At 65.7% G+C, this 18,697-nt stretch overlaps 1 protein-coding gene across 1 annotated transcript; it reads left to right on the top strand.

The window, feature by feature from the left end:
* Window positions 1-44: 44 nt before the first annotated feature.
* PSMD4 (proteasome 26S subunit ubiquitin receptor, non-ATPase 4) lies at window positions 45-8,834 on the top strand. Its single transcript, XM_054179105.1, has 10 exons — window positions 45-151; window positions 2,580-2,720; window positions 3,286-3,400; window positions 4,169-4,255; window positions 4,873-4,941; window positions 6,173-6,388; window positions 7,422-7,530; window positions 8,106-8,237; window positions 8,459-8,526; window positions 8,605-8,834. The coding sequence occupies exons 1-10, from the start codon at window positions 126-128 to the stop codon at window positions 8,770-8,772; spliced, it is 1,131 nt and encodes a 376-aa protein (XP_054035080.1). The 5' UTR covers window positions 45-125; the 3' UTR covers window positions 8,773-8,834.
* The last annotated feature ends 9,863 nt before the right edge of the window (window positions 8,835-18,697 follow it).

Below are 18,697 nucleotides of genomic sequence, written 5' to 3' on the forward strand. Positions count from 1 at the left end.
CGGCCTGCCCCGCGCGCCGCCCTCGCCAAGACGGGAAGCGCTGATTGGCTGCACTCTGCCGACCAATCCGCGGGCGCCTTGTTGGGTGCGGTCCGGGCCGGTCTGCTCGGGCAGGAGGAGGCAAAATGGTTCTGGAGAGTACCATGGTTTGGTGAGTGGGGGCGGCCGGGCCGCAGCTGGGGTGGGCCCAGCTCCACGGTCCCCTTCCCGCCGCCCCGCAGCCCGCGGTGAGGCCCCGGGGGCGCCCCGGGTCGCTTTTCCTGAGTCATCCCAGGCGGCGGGGCCGGGCCAGGCCCGGGCCGGCCTGAGGGGGCTGGGGGAGGGATTTGAGGGGGGCTGTGGAGAGACTTAAGGCAAGGGGAGGTGCCTAGGGGAGAGGTTCGGAGAACTGAGGTAGGGGAAGGTGTTTATGGGAGCCGGGGGGAGAGATGAGTTGGGGGGGGACGCACTTGGAGATTGGGGTAGGGGGAAGCGTTTGAAGAGGGGAGGGCAGGGCACAGGGGTAGAGAGGATGAGTTTGAGTTGCGGGGGTGAAGGTTTTGGGTGCTGGTGGTTGAGTGAAGCGAGGTGAAGGCGGGGGTTGGCATGGGGAGTGGGGTGGGGAGGGATGGGGCCAGGCTGGGGTGCAGAGGGGTCTGTTGGTGAGGAAAGCTTCTGGCTGTGTGGAGGACAAGGAGGTAAGAGCAGGGTGGAGGAGCTCTTGCAGGCATTAACAGGCTGAGGAGAAGCAGAGAGGGACCCAGTGACGGGGATGGGGTAGCCTGCTGCTGTGACCCAGGGCCAGGTGATGCTGTGGCAGCAAACTGAGGTCATGTCCCAGCAGAGGAGAGCCAAGGTACTGGGTGGGTTGTACCCAGGGTCTGAGAAGGGTCAGCAACTCGAGGGGACCTTAGGCAGCACTGCTGGGGTGTGGAGGAAGGGTGAAGCTGCTACCATCTCTGTTCTGGTTGCCCAGCAGCGGTGATGGGGGTGAGAGGTTTTGTCCCCAGGTGGTGAGTGCAGCTGGGGCTGGAAGCAAAGGTGAGTGTTGATGAGTCAGTGTCACAGCAGCTACAGCCCTGATACCTTTCTGGGGTCAGTATTCAGGAGGAAACAAGTGAGATCTGGCCAGGTGCCCTTGGCTGTCAGCACCGTCCTGCAGCTGTGTGTAGGACTCTGACCCTGTGTCAGTGATGCTTTCTCTGGGGGGTGATTCTTTGCTTAGTCACATCCAAGGGCATCACAATGTGTCCATGCTCCCTGTGTGGCCCTGGAGAGCAGGAGGAATTCCCTGCTCCTCCCTAAGTCAGCTGCAGCTTGAATGGCCTTGGCCAGGCTTCTTTGCTTGTGCCTGTAGTGAAGCTTGGCCACTGCCTCCTCTTCCCTTTCCTTGCTCTTCACCTTGTAATGGTGTGGGCTGGAGGAGAGGGGGCCCAGAATGACCTGGAACCAATCCTGAGCAGCAAAGCCATGGCTGTAGGGGCAGGCAGCCAGGCAGGAGTGGTGGTGGTGGTTGGTGTTTGGTTTTCCAGAGGAAGCATTTCCCTGTCAGAAGTTCTGGGAGTGCTCCTCAGGGAAGCTTCAGTGGGGGCCAGAATAAACTTCCAAGCTGTTACTTAAGCAGTGCTCCTTCCTGGGGTAGGAGGAGGGTCTTTTTTGCCAGCTCTGTGCCACATTTAATGGTTGATTTAATGGCTCAGTGACACAGCTGTAATGGCAGTGCTGTGGCTGCTGCCATCTGACACTGGGGCACTGTTGTTGGGTCTGAGGTGGTGTCTGGCTGCCATCACCTCTTGTGCTCCTCCCTGAGGAGTCAGAGCTTCCAGCTCTGAGGCAAAGCTCAGTTGTGGTTAGTCCTGAGGGAAAGCTGAGAGGGGACCTTGTTGATGTCTGTGTCTGAGGGGTGGGTGCCAGGAAGAAGGTACAAGACAAGGAGCAGCAGGCATGAGCTGGACCCTCCTGGGTTCCACATGAGGAGAAAGCTGTTTGGTGTGAGGCTGCTGGAAGCCTGGAGCAGGCTGCCAGGGAGGTTGTGGAGTCTCCTGCTCTGAGGAGCTTCCAACCCCACCTGGATGTGCTCCTGGGGGACCTGCCCTGTGCTCTGGCAGGGGGGTTGGACTCAATGATCTCTGGAGGTCCCTTCCAACCCCTGACCACCTTAGGGAAAAGCAGAGACAGCTCATCCCTGCCCTGGGAGACAGCCATGGGCTTGCTGGGGCTGGGGAGGACCTCCAAGAGCATCCAGCCAACCATCAGCCCAACCCCAGCGTGGCCACCAAGCCCTGGCCCCAGGTGCCATGGCCACAGGGCTCTGGAACACCTCCAGGGATGGGGACTCACCACCTCCCTGGGCAGCCTGTGCCAGGGCCTGGCCACTCTGGCAGGACAGAAGTTGTTCCTTGGGGCCAGCCTGGCCCTCCCCCGGGGCCGCCTCAGGAGACCTCAGCCCCCAGCCGGCTCCAGCCTCCTCTCGGGGAGCTGTGGGGCAGGCTCCCCGTGGCCTGCTGCCCGGCCCCAGCTGCTTGGCCTCGGTGGCTGTGCCCCCAAAGGAGGGCTCTGGGGGCAGGGCTGGGGCCTGAGGGGCTCTCTCTGGCCTGCAGCGTGGACAACAGCGAGTACATGAGGAACGGAGACTTCCTGCCCACGCGCCTGCAGGCCCAGCAGGACGCCGTCAACATCGTCTGCCACTCCAAGACCCGCAGCAACCCCGAGAACAACGTGGGGCTCATCACCCTGGCCAAGTAGGGGGCAGCTGGGGTGACACCAGGGAGGGGCTGGGGGGCTGCAGTGGAGCAGAGCAGCTCTTCCAGGAGGGTTGGTGTGAGGCGGCCTGGCTCCTCCCTGGGCTCTGCAGCACCAGGATGTGGCACTGAGGCTCTTCTCTCCTGGGAGCTCTCAGCCAGATCCATCTCTTGGTGCCTTTGTGTCCCAGAGGGTGGCACAGGACGGCTGAGCTGCCCCTGCAGCTCATGGGCAGCTCTGTGAGTGCCATTCCTTCCTTCTCCTGAGTGCTGCAGGGTTTCAGTGCCTCTGGGAGGTGCAGAATTGATGAGCACTGGCCCAGGGGGCTCAGGGCTGGTGGGGCAGGGGACAGTGACACACAGAAGCCTTTGTGCAGAAACAGAACTCTGGGATCTGTAGGAAACCAGGCCAGGGGTCTGCTCCCTGGAGCCACCCAGGAGAGCTGGCAGCCTCTGGGAGCCTGCACAGGGAGAGGGGAAGGAATTTCCCAGCCCTGCAGCAAAGGGAGGATGTCACAGAGCTGCCCCAAGAAGAGGGCCCCAAGGAGCTGTGTTTGTCTTGCAGTAACTGTGAGGTGCTGACCACCCTGACTCCAGACACAGGCAGGATCCTTTCCAAGCTCCACACAGTGCAGCCCAAAGGGAAAATCACCTTCTGCACAGGGATTAGAGTTGCTCATGTGAGTGCTTGTGGCAGCTTCTCTCCCTGCAATGCCTTTGGTCTGTCTCTTTAATTCTCTGCCCTGGCTCAGGCACAGGAGATCTTCTTCTCAGGTTTGGCTTGGAAGGGACCTTCAAGATCATCCAGTTCCAACCCCCTGCCACGGGCAGGGACCCCTCCCACCAGCCCAGGCTGCTCAAGGCCTCACCCAGCCTGGCCTTCAACACCTCCAGGGAGGGGGCAGCCACAGCCTCCCTGGGCAGCCTGTGCCAGAGTCTCCCCAGCCTCTTCATCTCCAGGCTCAGTCTCCCCTCTCCCAGCTCAAAGCCATTGGCCCTGGGCCTGGCACTCCCAGCCCTTGTCCAGAGTCCCTCCCCAGCTCTCCTGGAGCCCTTTCAGTCACTGCAAGGCTGCTCTGAGGTCTCCCTGGAGCCTCCTCTTCTCCAGGCTGCGCAGCCCCAGCTCCCCCAGCCTGTCCCCACAGGGAGGCTCTGCAGCCTCTGCTCATCTTGGTGGCCTCCCCTGGCCCCTCCCCAGCAGCTCCAGGTCCTCCTTGTGCTGGGGGCCCCAGAGGTGGCTGCAGTGCTGCAGGTGGGCTCTGAGCAGCCTTCACCAGTGAAGGGGAAGCTCCTGATGCCTGCCCACTCATGGAGCTGGTGCTGGAGAGCCCACAAGTCTGCCCTGGGGTTTAGCCTGCATTCCCCTGTGTGCTGGGAGGAGGCTGTGGGCTCCTGCAGGGCACCCTTGAGCCCTGCTCCTCACCTGCCCTCTGCTTCCTGGCTTGCAGCTGGCTCTGAAGCATCGCCAAGGCAAGAACCACAAGATGAGGATCATTGCCTTCGTTGGCAGCCCTGTGGAGGACCATGAGAAGGATGTGAGTGGTGGCCAGGCACAGGGGAGCAGGATGCTGGCTCAGCTCCGGGTTCCACCCTCAGCTCTCACTTGGGTTTGTTGCTGCTTCCCTGCCCTGTGTTGGAGGCAAGGTAGACCCCAGAGAGGAGGCTGCTGGCCAGAGCTGCTGGAGGGAAGCAGTCCTCAGCTGGGAGGAGAGAGGGAAAGCAGAGCCCCTGGATGTGGATCCAGAGCTGCCAGAGGGAGCCTCTGCCCTGTCCTGGCTTGTGGCTGCAGCCTCGCAGCGCTGTGGGCTTTGTGCCTGGGAAGCTGGGGAGGGCAGTCCGTGTCCCTGAGCAGAAGTGATGCTCCTGGCCTTGGGAAGAGGCTGCTCTGTTGGCACACGAGTGAGCTGGCTCTAGATGTTCTGTGGCTCTGAAGGGATAGGTCAGGGAGGTGAGGAGAGGTCCAGCTCCATCCCTTGTGCTGCCTTGGGCACCCTGCTCCTGTCCCACCCCCGGAGGTGAAAGGCCTCCAGGGCTTCAAACTGAGAATCTGATTCTGGGCTTGGTGCCTCCAGGACTGAATCCTCTGTGGTGAGAAGAGCCTTGGGTGGGAGCCAAAAGCCAAACTAAAGACCTTGATGTCTCCTCCTTGCAGCTGGTGAAGCTGGCAAAGCGTCTGAAGAAGGAGAAGGTCAATGTTGACATCATCAACTTTGGAGAAGAGGTGAGGACTTCCTCCTGGGACCCCAGCTGGGGGCTTTGTGTCCTTTCCAGCCCTGAGCACTGCCTCAGGCATCTGAGGATCCAAACAGCCTCAGCAGCTGCCCAGTAGAGGCAGCAATGCCCAGTGGGGCACTCCCACTCCCCTCTCACTGCTGCCCTGGTCACTGGGGCAGTTGGAGGTCGGTGGCTGCTGCTGGCCCCCCAGGGTCAGTACTGGGTCCAGTCCTGTTCAATCTATTGATCAATGACCTGCACGAAGGGCCAGAGTAGATCCTCACCCAGTTTGATGGTACCAGCCTGGGAGGAGTGGCTGACTGCCCACCAGGCTGTGCTGCCATCCAGGGTGACCTGGCCAGGCTGGAGAGCTGGGCAGAGAGAACCTCTTGAAGTTCAACCAGGGCAAGTCCTGCACCTGGGGAAGGACCACCCCAAGGCCCAGTGCAGGCTGGGGCTGCTCTGTTGGAGAGCAGCTCTGAGGAAAAGGACCTGGGAGTGCTGGTGGACAGCAGGATGACCACCAGAGCCAGCAAGGTCCCCTTGTGGCATCCTGGGGGACATCCAGAGAGTGTGGCCAGCAGGTCAAGGGAGTTGCTCCTCAGCCTCTGCCCTGGGGAGGTCATATCTGGAGCACTGGGCCAGTTCTGGGCTCCCCAGCTCAAGGGGGACAGGGGGCTCCTGGGGAGGGCACAGCAAAGGGCAGAGAAGATGCTGAAGGGCCTGGAGCAGCTCTGTGATGGGGACAGCTGGAGGAACTTGGGGCTTTTAAGCCTGGAGAAGAGCAGCCTGAGGGGGATCTGATCAATGCTGATCAATACTGCAAGGGCTGGGGGCAGGAGGGGGGCAGCAGGCTGTGTTCAGCGGTGCCCAGGGCCAGGCCAAGGGGCACTGAGCACAAACTGCACCACCAGAAGTTCCACCTGGACACGAGGAGGAACTTCTGTGGCTGAAGGGTGGTGGAGGCCTGGAGCAGGCTGCCCAGAGAGGTGGTGGAGTCTCCATCTCTCTTTGGAGCCCTTCCAACCCCACCTGGATGTGCTCCTGGGTGACCTTCTCCAGGTGGCGCTGCCAGGGGGCTCCGGATGACCTCCAGAGGTCCCTTCCAGCCCCTCCTGTTCTGGGCAGCGCTTCCTGGTCCCGGGGGGAGCAGCGGAGCTCTGGCCCTGCCCCGCGGCGGCGCAGCCGAGCCGGGGGCCGGGCGCGGCCGCGCTGCCAACCTCTCTCCCGCCGCCCAGGAGGCCAACACGGAGAAGCTGACAGCCTTCATCAACAGCCTCAACGGCAAGGACGGCTCCGGCTCCCACCTGGTGACGGTGCCGCCGGGGCCCAGCCTGGCCGACGCGCTCATCAGCTCCCCGATCCTGGCCGGGGAGGGCGGCGCCATGCTGGGCCTGGGCGCCAGCGACTTCGAGTTCGGCGTGGACCCCAGCGCCGACCCGGAGCTGGCGCTGGTGAGCGCCGGGAGGGGCAGGGAGGCAGCAGGGCCCCCGGCGGCTGCTGGGCCCCAGCTGTGCCCCGCGGCCAGCCCCGGCCCCCCCCCCCCCCAGCTGTGCCCCGCAGCCAGCCCCGGCCCCCCCCCCCCCAGCTGTGCCCCGCGGCCAGCCCCGGCCCCCCCCCCCAGCTGTGCCCCACGGCCAGCCCCAGCCCCCCCCCAGCTGTGCCCCACGGCCAGCCCCGCCCCCCCCCCAGCTGTGCCCCACGGCCAGCCCCAGCCCCCCCCCAGCTGTGCCCCACGGCCAGCCCCGGCCCCCCCCTCCCCCCGCTGTGCCCCGCGGCCAGCCCCGCCCCCCCCCCAGCTGTGCCCCACGGCCAGCCCCAGCCCCCCCCCAGCTGTGCCCCACGGCCAGCCCCGGCCCCCCCCTCCCCCAGCTGTGCCCCACGGCCAGCCCCGGCCCCCCCCCAGCTGTGCCCCACGGCCAGCCCCGGCCCCCCCCCCCCCCAGCTGTGCCCCACGGCCAGCCCCGGCCCCCCCCCCAGCTGTGCCCCACGGCCAGCCCCGCCCCCCCCCCCCCCCCCCAGCTGTGCCCCACGGCCAGCCCCGGCCCCCCCCCAGCTGTGCCCCACGGTCAGCCCCGGCCCCCCCCCAGCTGTGCCCCGCGGCCCCCCCCCAGCTGTGCCCCGCGGCCAGCCCCTGCCCCCCCCCCCCCAGCTGTGCCCCGCAGCCAGCCCCGGCCCCCCCCCCAGCTGTGCCCCGCGGCCAGCCCCGGCCCCCCCCCCCCCCCAGCTGTGCCCCACGGCCCCCCCCCAGCTGTGCCCCGCGGCCAGCCCCGGCCCCCCCCCCCAGCTGTGCCCCGCGGCCAGCCCCGGCCCCCCCCCCCAGCTGTGCCCCGTGGCCAGCCCCAGCCCCCCCCCCAGCTGTGCCCCACTCTGCCCCACAGCCATCCCCAGCTGTCCCCCAGCTGTGCCCCACTCAAGTCCCCAGCTGTGCCCCATGCTGCCCCCAGCTGTGCCCCACTCTGCCCCACACTGTCCCTTTCCCCCCAGGCCCTGCGAGTCTCCATGGAGGAGCAGAGGCAGCGGCAAGAGGAGGAGGCCAGGAGGGCTGCAGCTGCCTCTGCTGCTGAGGCTGGGATTGCAGCCACTGCTGGGGATGGTAAGGAGCTGGGCTGGGGGTGGTGTGCAGCAAGGACTGGCAGGAGGGTAATGCAGGCAGGGAGAGGCAGGGAATAACATGGAATGAAGCAGGCAGGGAACTGTGGGACAGGCAATGGATAACAACACAGGCAGGGAATAATGACATGGGCAAGGAATAATGCAGGCAGGGACAGGCAGGACATAGCTGAGGGAGCAGGGCTGGCTTCCATAGCAGTGTCCATTGCTGTGGGAAGCAGCATGGTGGGGCCCTATGGAGGAGGTTTCTGCCCTGGAATGCCACAGGGAGGCTTTTAACTGTGTGCTGGGAGCTCCCACTGCCTCAGCTGGAGTTCCCAAATGGAATCCGTCCTGAGTGCCATGGGCAGCAGCCCTGCTCCAGTCCCCTTCTCCAGTGGGTGTGTGCTGAGGGGACAGGGGTGGTGGAGGTCACCCTCGAGGAACACTGGCTGCTTTCTGAGCACAGCTCACCCTTGTGGGTCACTCTCATTGGTCCCTGGGCCTGGGTGAGCCTGGCTGGTTTCTGGGGCCTGGCTTGCCCTGGCTGGTCTCTGAGTGTGGCTCCTGCCTGTGCAGACTCAGATGATGCCCTGCTGAAGATGACAATAACCCAGCAGGAGTTCGGCCGGGCAGGGCTGCCTGACCTCAGCAGCATGACAGAGGAGGAGCAGATTGCCTATGCCATGCAGATGTCCCTGCAGGGAGCAGGTGAGTGCCTGGTGCTGGCCCTCAGCCCCATTCCTAAAGGGAAACCCAAGGAGGCAGCTGCTCTGCCTCTGGAAGTCGAATTGACGTGCCCCAGAGTGGGCCTTTGTCAACAGGGCAGGGTCTAGATCTCCCCAAACACTTCTGGGGTGGGTGTGAGGGTTCCTCCTGTGAGCTGTGGGTGTGTAAATCCTCTATGCTCAGCTGTCCCACTCCTCCCCTAGAGTTTGCCCAGACAGAAGCAGCAGAAGTGGACAGCAGCACAGCCATGGACACCTCTGAACCTGCTAAGGTGAGGCATTGACCTTCTAGGAGATCCCACCCCTGGGGGACGAAGGCAGGGACTCAATTCCTCTCCCTCTTCCTGCAGGAGGAAGATGACTATGACGTGATGCAGGACCCTGAGTTCCTGCAGAGTGTGCTGGAGAACCTCCCAGGGGTGGACCCCAACAACGAGGCCATCCGCAACGCCATGGGCTCCCTGGCCTCACAGGCCTCCAAGGAGAGCAAGGACAAAAAGGAGGAGGAGAAGAAATGAGGTGGCCCTGGGGTAGGGCTTGGGGGCTGCTGCTGCTGCCTGCCTGGGTGAGTTGGTGGTGGCCTGGGGCAATAAAGGATTTTCATGGCAGGGTGGGCTCTGGCCTGATGCTCAGGGGGGAGGATGCTGGGGTGCAGCCTAGGCCCTTCCTCGGGGGACCTGGAGCTTGGGTTTCAGCAGTCCTGGGGGATGGAAGGACAGCTGCGCTCTGGGCTGCCTGGAAGTGGGCCCCTGGAGTTCCCTGCTCTGGGGGGCCCTGAGCCCTGGGGCTTCCCTGGACCTCTGGGATTCCCTGCACTGAGGGAGCCAGGCCTCGAATCCTCTGTAGTGGAGGGGAGGTGGATGACTGGGCCCTGGCCCCCCTGGCACTGGTTGGAGCTGGACCCCTGCGTGACTTGCACTGGGACGGGGAGCCGCGCTCGACACGTGCCGGGGGCGGGGTCTGGCAGCAGAAGCCCCGCCCCTACGCCGCCCCCCCCGCGGCTGCAGGATGTTTACAAGCGAGGCCGGAAGGGGTGAGCCTGGGTGGTTGATGGGCAGCGGCCTCAGCCAATCGCTGGGGGGACGGTAGAGATTACGCCGGTTCACGCGTGCCTGTGTGCTGGCCAATGGGGTGAGCGTTCAGTGGTGAGTGGCCGCCAGCTCTGGCGTGGCTGTGTCATGGCGGCCTGGCTGGCTGGACAGCCAATTGGGGAGCAGAGAGACAGGGGCGGGGCTGAGTGACAGGGATCTTCACCAATGGGACTGAGCCTTGTGCATCACGGGACAGGCGCGCGGCCCCCTGAGTGACGGTGCCGCCAGAAAAGGGGAGGAGCAGGTTGAGCAGCCGCTGAAGCGCTTTGCACCAACAGCACTGGCGGCGGAGCGGGGCCCGGCCGTGCGTAACAGGTGTCTCGCTCAAGAGGAAAACAACCTCTGGGAGAGGTCCTGAGAGACAGTCCCCCTGGCCAATAGCTGCGAGAATCTCTGCTTGAAGGGCAGCTTCACTTGACCAATGAAAAGCGGGAGGAGGCGGGGCCCCTTGATGAACAAAACCTCCAGCCAATAAGGAGCGGGACTGCTCGGCGGGCGACTTTCCGCCAACCACCAATAGGAAGCCGGGGCACCGATGTGGGCGGGGCTAAGCATTGACGGGCATCTCCGCCCCCCAATGATCGCAGGCCACGAGCGGGCGGGCCCCGGCCAGCGGAGTTGTCTCCCTTTCGGCCAACGGCGAGTGCGAGGCGCCGCGACCACCCGAGAGCGACACAGCTGTCGACCAATCGCGATGCCCCGGGCGGTGAGCAGCGGGCGGCTCTGCCAATGGCGTGACGCGGGGTGGGAGCGGGGTGGGCGGGAGCGCCGCGGCCGGCGGCGGAGGGCGGGGGGCGCGAGCAAGCAGGAAGTGGCGGAGGAGAAGCGGCGCCGCCGAGGGGCCTGGGCGGGAGTCGGCTGCCCCCCGCCGCTGCTGCTGCTGCAGGTAGCGCCGGGACCGCGGGCACTGCGCGGCCCCGCGGGGAGCTGGGAGGGGAGGGGGGCTCCGGGTCCCCCCAGGGCCGTCCGGGATCCCCCCGGTGAGCGGGGCCCGCGCAGCATGGGGTCGAGCCGTGGGGTCCTGCCCCGCTTCCCCTGCAGGCCTCTCGCTGTGCCGCGCCGCAGCGCGGGGCTGGCCGTGGGGGGCGGCCCCGTCCCGCTGCGTGCCTCGGGGTGGGGTCACGGGCAGCCCCTTCCCTCTCCGGGGTGGGGTCACGGACACCCTCCCCCTCTCCCGGGCTTTCTGTTCGCCCTCCCCGTGCGGTTCGGGGGGGTGGCCGCAAGCCTAACGGTCGTGCTGCCCTCTCCCGTTCTGGAACTGGGGGGGGGGGGGGGGGGGAAGCGTCGCTGTCATTTCCTTCGGGAGTTCGGGATGGAGGATCCCTCCTGGTCCTCGGCGGCTCCTGGGGGTGCTGAGCACATCCCTCTCCTGGGGCCTGAGCGGGGTGATGTTTGGGGGGACAGTGGTCGTGACGCCCCTCTGGTCGTGCCCCTCTCCCTCCCCAGCAGTGGAGGAGCTGACGCTGCCCACCCGCAGCGTTTGGGGGCACTCGCTGCCATTGCTGGGAGGGGGCAAGAGCTGCTCATGTGCCCCCCCGGCTCCTGCAAGGGCTTGATCCCAGCGCTGGGCTTTGGGATTGTTATGATTCCCTTCCGGAGCTCCTGGGGCTGAGCTCCCTTCTGCTGGGGCTGAGGGGGCTGCGGAGGTGGGGAGCAGCCCCCTGCCCCCAGCACAGGGCTCAGAGAGGGGCTGGCTGGAGCCGCCCCGGTCGGTGAGCTGTAGCATCTCCTGCAGATGAAGTTGTGCCTTGTTCGGGGGCCTCAGGTCCTGGGGGGATTCTCTTGCGCCTCCAGCTTCTGAGGAGTGGTCGAGAGAGAGGAAGGAAGGAGCTGGTGGAGCTCTGAGCTCTCCAGATCCCCTGTGGGCTCTCCAGGTACCCTGGGGTGGTGTTGGAGAGCCTGTGGGTCTTTTATCGCGGCCCACACGTCCTGGGGAGAAGTCTTGCGGCTGCCAGGTGGTTTGGGGCTCGGGGGAGGAGGGAGTCTGGCTGTGGGGAGAGGGCCTGGGAGGTGTGGAGAGGATCCTGCGGTGGCCTCGCTGCTGCAGCTGCTGCGGGTTTGGATCCTCGGTCAGCTGTTTGCCTCTTCGGGGCTGCTCGGGGGGATGGGGAGGCTCCCTGGGGGGTGCTGGCCTGAGTCAGGCTCTAGGTCCACCCTGGCTTCCCCCAGGGAGCAAACTGGGAATAGCAAAGGCCAACAACAGCTTCCTGCCGTCCCTTCCCAGGGTGCCCGGTGAGGCCCGGGGGACTCTGACCTGCTTTGGGTCTGTGGGCAGTGAGACAGCCCTGGGCTGGGGAGGGGGTTCTGAAGCCTGGGAGAGGAGGAGGAGGCCAAGGGGCCAGGAGAGGACTTTCTGGGATGTGAAGCATTTCAGCAGGGAACTTTCTTGTAGCTCTCAGCCACTTCCCCAGGAGCCTGCTGCCTGGGGAGAGGCAGAGAAGCTTGGTGCTGTTTGCCTTCAAACCCAACTTCTTCTCTCTCTTCTCCCGTGTCTCAGCCTCTGCTCTTGTAAGGTTCTTCACCTTCCTGCTGGTGCCCAGCAGCCCCTGGGGGAGCAGGCTGGGGGAGGGGGCCGTGGTTATCTCCCCACAATGGTTTTGATTCAAAGAGGCTTTCCCAGAAGGTGAGAGAGGCGTTTGCCACCCCCCCGGCTCGGCCGGGAGCGGAGCCTCCTTTGTGGCAGCAGCTGCCTCGCAGGGAGTATTTTTAGTGTGTCTGAGGAGGAGAGGAAAGGGAAGGAGAAAAGCCTCGCCCCGCGAGTGGCCCTGCCGGCAGAGGTGGGAGGGCTGCTGGAGGGACTCGCCCGGAGCCTCTGCCCTGGGGGCTTCCTGGCCAGGAGGAGCTCTGCCAGCAGCTCTGCTGCTGAGCTCAGCCCCGCGGCCGGCTCCGGGCCCCGGCTGGGCTCCCTGTCCCCCGGCACAGCACCGCAGGGCTCCACCAGCTGCTGAGGCTCACCCCGGCTCGCCGGGAATGGCTTTGGGTTTGTGCCCCCCCAGCTGGGCTCCCCTGGGGCCCAGTTGCTCCTGCTGCTAAGGTGCTTCCCGCGGGTGTTCCTTTGTGCTCCCAGGGGGCTGAGCACCCCTCTGGGTGTCGTGCAAATAACAATGCGACAGCGATGGTGATTATTGGTAGCGGTTATCGACACCCTGGCAGCAAGCAGCGGGGCCCCCGGAGCCTGCTCTGGAGCTCTGCGCCCTCCCTCCTGGCACCCAGCCCCTCGGGGTGGGATGAAGCGGCACAAGCCCCGGGCTGGGGGCCGCTCCTCCTGGGGTGGAAGTGACCCCGGGGGAGGGCAAGGTCACTCTGAGCGCCCGGCTGCGGCTCCTGCTCCTTCCTCCCCGCGACCCCCCCTCGGCGCTGCCGGCCGCTGCGGTCCCGCTGGCCGCAGCCTCCCTCCGGCGGCTCCGGCTCCATTTCCCAGCCTCGGGAAAGTTGGTTTCTCCTTCTCGTTCCCCCCCCGCCGCCAGGCTGGCCAAGTTGTGGGGATTTCTGGATGCCATCCACCGCTTGTTTGTTTTGATGGCTCCAGGAGTTAGCAGATGGCGAAGGCTTTAATTCCCTGCAGCGGATGGGAGCCTAATCCCCTGCCGGGCTCCGGCCGGGATGCGGCGGCTCCGCGGCGGCTGCGCCGGGACCGGGGGCTCGGAGCCGGCTCCGGGGCTCCGCTCCTTGGCTTTGCAGCCGGCGTGGGGCAGGAGGAGGATTCGGTGCCGCTGCTGCCTTCCCTCGGGAGGCAGCTGCAGGGAGCAGTGAAATCCCTGGGCTTGGCTCTCCGGATCCCGGCAGGGGGAATCTGTGTTTGCTGCGGGTGGTGAGAGACATCTCCTCCGCCTCTGCCTCCCCCTCTCCCTCTCCCTCCGCGGCTGATTGCAGCTCTGCCTCTTCTTCTCCAGGCTGCCTCTCACAGAAGCCCCCCCGGGACAGAAATGGTGGCTTGGGGGAGCAGCCTGCTGCACCTGGGGCTTGCATCAGCCCTTGGTTGCCCCCCAGATGTTCCTCTCTCCTTTCCCCTCGACTGGTTGGAGGCACAGCTGGGGATGGTTCTCCTGCTGCTTGTGATGCAGAGAGCAGGGCTGCACCCCTCAGTCACCTGAGGATCTCCAAGGCTCAGAGAACTGTTTCAGCTGGAGATGACCTCCCAAGATCCTCAAGTCCAGCAGTCAGCTCAAGACCATCACAGGCAGGAAGCCATGTCCCAGAGAGCCACCTCCACACCTGATCCCAAATGGATCTGGTTGGGAGGCAGAGAGGAAGGAGAGGTCCCCCAGGAGGCTGAGGGGTCCCCAGGAGGCTGAGGGGTCCCCAGGAGGCTGAGGGGTGGTGGACAGAACACAGCAGGACACTGGGAGGGAGAAGAAGAACCTCCTGCAGCAGCACAGGTTGGGAGCTGACCTGCTGGGAAGCAGCTCCTTGGAGAAGGACCTTGGGGGCCTGGTGGGCAGGAAGTTCTCCATGGGGCAGCAAGGTGCCTGGGGGCCAGGAAGGCCCCAAGGGCCTGCTGGGGGCAGGCAGCAGTGTGGGCAGCAGGGCAAGGGAGGTTCTGCTGCCCTCTGCTCTGCCCTGCTGAGGACACCTCTGGAGGGCTGGGGCCAGGGCTGGGCTCCCTGGCTCCAGAGGGGCTGAGGCCACCAGAGGCTGTGAGGGTGCTGAAGGCATTGGGACAGCTGATGGGGAAGGGCTGAGGGAGAGCAGCTCTGGAGGGGCTCTGCACTCAGATGTGTACAGGGTGGGGGTCATGGGCTGGGGTCTTGTCAGTGGTGCCCAGGGCTGGGCCATGGGGCACGAGGTGGAAGCCAGGAGGAGAAACTTGCTTGGTGTGAGGGTGCTGGAGCCTGGAGCAGGCTGCCCTGAGGGGCTGTGGGGTTTCTCTGGAGACCTTCTGGACCCCTCTGGATGTGTTCTGGGTGCCCTGCCCTGGCAGGGAGCTTGGGCAGGATGATCAGAGGCCCCTTGCAGCCCCTCTCCATGCTGTGGTTCTGTGACCTGATGCTTTCTCCTCAGGAAGCTGAGGAGGGGTTGGGTGTGTGGGGCAGGAGGCAGCACTCAGCTGTGTGTGTGGGGAGCACTGCTGCTGGGCACCCAGCTCTGCCCCTCAGCCTGCCCCAGCAGAGCAGGGCTGGGCTCTGTTGGCTGCTGTGGCAGCAGGAGCCTTGTCCCAGCCCTGCTGTGTGCAGAGGCAGCCAGGCCCTGCCCGAGGCTCTGCAGGCCCCCAGCTCCCTCTGTGGTCTCAGCTCCTGGCCCTGCTGCTGGCTCTCTGCCTCCCCCTCCCTGGGCTCTCAGCCTGCACCCAGTGAGTCCTGCCCCAAAGCCTTTGGGAGTGCCTGTGCTGGGCACTGGGATGGCCTCAGCTCCAGCCCTGACAGCTGGGGGCCTGCCACAGTGTCTGCAGCAGCAGGGGGAAGAAGTTCCTCCCTCTGGAGGTCGCCTCCAAGCCCCCTGCCCAGCCAGGGTCCCCTGCAGGAGCTCAGCCAGGAGCTGGAGAGCAAAGTCCCTGGAGATGGAGACCCCAGCAGCTCCGGGGAGCCTGCTCCGGGGCTCTGCCACCCCAAAGAGGTTCTGGGGAGCCTGCTCCGGGGCTCTGCCACCCCAAAGAGGTTCTGGGGAGCCTGCTCCGGGGCTCTGCCACCCCAAAGAGGTTCTGGGGGCAGCCAGAGTGAGGCCTGGTTGGCAGCACTGTGCCCACACTGCCCTGCAGCTCTCCCTTCACCCACTCAGTGCAGCCCCTGTGGCCTGGTGCTGTCCCCAGCTCCCTGCCTGTAGCAAATGGAGCCAGGGAGGGCTCCTCAAGCTCTGCTCCTCCTCCTCCAGCTGAACCCAGTGGGTGTGGGCACAGCCTGGCTGAGCTCTTGCAGCCCTCATGGGCTGATGCTTGGACCCTGCTGTGAGATGCCCAAACCCCACAGGGTGATGCCCAGATGCCATGGGGAGAGCTTGGGCCCCATGGGGTGATGGCCCAGCCCCATGGCAGGGCTGCCTGGGCCCCAGGGGAGCTGCCCAGCCCCATGGCAGGGCTGCCTGGGCCCCAGGGGAGCTGCCCAGCCCCATGGCAGGGCTGCCTGGGCCCCAGGGGAGCTGCCCAGCCCCATGGCAGGGCTGCCTGGGCCCCAGGGGAGCTGCCCAGCCCCAGCTGTGAGCTGTTCAGATGTTAATGTGCAGGGACAGGCCGAGCACAATGCAGCTCAGGCCTTGTGCACAAGGGTTGAAGTTTTAATCCCCTGCTGCTGCCTGGAGCAGGGGAAACAATGCCCAGGGTTTCAGAGGGCTCTTCCAGCCCCTGGCAGGGGATTGCTGTCTGCCTGGTACCCCAGAGAGAGGCTTTTCATGTGCCAGGGAGAAGCAAGGCAAGGGGGGCAGGCAGGGCAGGCAGAGCCCCTCCCAGGGTGTGTCAGCAGCAGGGCACCAGCTCCACACCTCCCCCCCAGGGGCTGCAGCTTTGATTGGGAACAATTAATAATTAAACTCTGGAAGTGCCTCAGAGTGACCTCCCTGCCCCGGCAGGGGGATGGCAGTGCCAGGCTCGGGGCTGGGGGGGAGGTCTGCCACAGACCCCTCTGGAGCCTTGGAGGGATTCCTGGCCCTGAGATGGGACAGTTCCTGGAGCTGGTTGGGTTGGAGAAGAGCTCCAAGGTCCCTGAGTCCAGCCAGCAGCCCAAGGCCACCAGGCCCTGGCCCCAGGCTGCCTGAGCACCTCCAGGCGTGGAGGCTCCACCGCCCCCCCGGGCAGCCTGTGCCTGGCCCCTCCTGCAGGGCAGAACTTGTCTCTCGTGGCCAACCTGAGGCAGTTCCAGGCCATTTCCCCTCCCTGAGAGCAGGGAGCAGGCTTGGCCCCAGGCATCCCACCCAGGGAGCAGCCTGTGGCACTGCCACCCTCAGGAGCTGCCTCTGGGGGGGTCTGAGCACCTTCAGTGGTTAACCCAAGGGCTGAGGTGCTGGAGCCACCTCCCCAGGGGTCACATCATCATTGTCCCTCCAATCCTGTGGCCCCTGGGCTGGCAGTGCTGAGGGGTGCTGCAGGAGCCCAGACCAGCTCCAACCCCCAAGCCTGTGGTGCCTGTGCCTGAAGGCAGCTGAGCCCTGCTCCCCCCGGGGCTGTGTGGGGCTGGGGCAGGTGGAGCCCCAGGCAGGAGCAGCCCAGCTCCAGGCTGTCCCTCAGGGCAGACCTGGCTCCTGCATTTTGTCACCACAGAGCCCTGGCTGGAGCTCCCCTCCACCTGCTGCTCCTCAGCTTGGCTTCTGTGCTGGGGGGGGTTGGGGATGCCCTTCCCCTGGTCTGACCTGGGAGCTGTGAGGTCCTGTTCTGGAAGGCCTGAAGCAAAACCATCCCTGCCCCAGGCTGGGTGACCTGGGGAGGAGCAGGGGCCCTGGGCTCACCCCGACCCTGGGAGCAGCTGAGCAGGGAGCTGGAGGCTCAGCTCCTGCCAGAAGGGAGAGCAGAGTGCCCCTGAGCAGGGAGCAGGGCCTCAGCTCTCCCGGGGCCTGGAGGCATCTCTGTGCCTGGCTGGCCCCAGAGTGCCTCTCCCCTGGCACCCTTGGGTGGCTCTGGGCAGCTCTGGGGCTCTGAACAGGCAGCAGCTGGGCTGTCAGCAGCGCTGAGCTGCTGCTCTCTCTGCTGTGAGCCTCAGGAGGTTTCTCCCCAGGCCCAGGTGAGTGCTGAGCTGCAGGCAGAGGCTTCCCTGCTGTGGGAGGAGGAAGCTGAGCGCAGTGAGACGCTGGAAGAGGCTACCCTGGGGAGGTGGTTGAGGCCCCATCCCTGGAGGCATCCAGGAGCAGCCTTGCAGGGGCCTGGCTGGGGGTGTCACTGCACAGGGGCTGGACAAGGTGGCCTCTGAGGGTCCCTTCCACCCCAGTGCAAGCTGTGACTGGGAAGGGGAAGCTGGGAGGCTCAGGCCTGCTGTGTCTGAGCAGGAGGAGCATGGAGGTGATGCTCAGGAGGCTCCCCAGCTGCTGCCTGGCTGCCCTCAGCAGCAAGCTCTTGAGGCTCCAGCAGCCCCCTGGAGGTGAAGGAAGAGGGGGTGGGCAGCTGGCTCCAAGGCTGGGACCCTTCCTCCTTGGAAGAGCCCTGGAGGCCAGAATGGTTTGGGTTGGCAGAAGCCTTTGAGATGGAGTCCAACCTTCAGCCTGAGAGCCCTGTGGCCCTTAAACCATGTCCTGAATGCTCTGCTGGACTCCATCCTCCCAAGGGGCTGCACTTGCCACCAGCTCCTCTGTTCTCTGCCATCTCCCCTGTGCTTCCTGGTGCCCTTCAAAGCCCCAGAGTGTCCTTGAGGTGCCCTGGGCTCAGGCATGGTGAGGAGCAGGGATTCTGGCTCCTTCCCCAGTCCCAGGCTGGCCAAACTCTGGGGCTGCTGGAGCACTGCAGCCCTCTGCCCCAGGGCTCCCTGCAGAGGGCCGAGGCAGGTGCCTGGGGGTGGGGAAGAGCCTCTGCAGGAGCTTGGCTTTGGGTTTAAGCAGAGGGGGGAGGAGGCAAAGGCTGCCCGAGGCTGGGGGCTGGGTGCCAGCAGGCCTGGGCACCCCTGCAGTCCCCAGGCTCTGCTGCCCCCTGCCCTGCCTGCTGGGCTGCAGAGCTGCTGGCTCCTGGCAGGAGGAGGGGAGAGGAGAAGGTGAAGCTGCTCCCAGTCGTCAGCTGCTGTGCTGTGAAGGGGGGGAGGGGGCAAGGGGACCCCTCCAGCTCAGCTCATCAGGGGGTGGCCACTGGCCTGTGGCTGTACCCAGAGCCCCCCTCCCGTGCTGGGGGTGGTCAGAGGTCATTTTTTTCCCCAGGGTGTTTCCCCTCCCCCTGCAGCCCTGACCCCGTGCTGGGCCAGGAGCTGCTGCTGCAGCCAGCCTCTGCCTCCCCGGCCTTGCCCCTCTCCTGCAGGTGAAACCTGAGCCCACTCTCTGTCCCTTCCTCCCCCCTTTCTGCCTCTTTTGCTTTTTCCTCCCCCCTCCTCCTCCTCTTCCTCCCCCTCTCCATCAGGAGCTCCCTCCCAGCAGGTCAGCACCGGAGCCAGGCCCTGGCACAGCAGCAGCGCAGCAGGGAGGGCACTGCAAATCCTGCTGCTGCTGCAGGCTGCTGGGTAAGCAAATTCCCAGGAGATCAGGAGGCAGAGAGGGGCCTGGCTGCTGGCCCATGGGCTCCATGGGCTCCAGAGGTCCTTTCTGACCCCAGCCAGCCAGGGATGCTCTGTGGGTCCCAGGCTGCAGTTAGGGAGCGGCTGGAGGGGGGTGGCAGCAGGGCTGAGTGGCTGGGGTGAGGGAGAGGGGATCTGGGGAGCAGCTGGAGGGGGGCAGGAGAGGATTTGGCGGCGTGGAGGAGCATGGGACAAGTGCAAGGGGTGGGCAGGAAGCCCAGGAGGTGTGGGGCCCTGTGCCC

The sequence above is a fragment of the Dryobates pubescens genome, assembly GCF_014839835.1.
Source record: "Dryobates pubescens isolate bDryPub1 chromosome 41 unlocalized genomic scaffold, bDryPub1.pri SUPER_41_unloc_1, whole genome shotgun sequence".
Lineage (NCBI taxonomy): Eukaryota > Metazoa > Chordata > Aves > Piciformes > Picidae > Dryobates > Dryobates pubescens.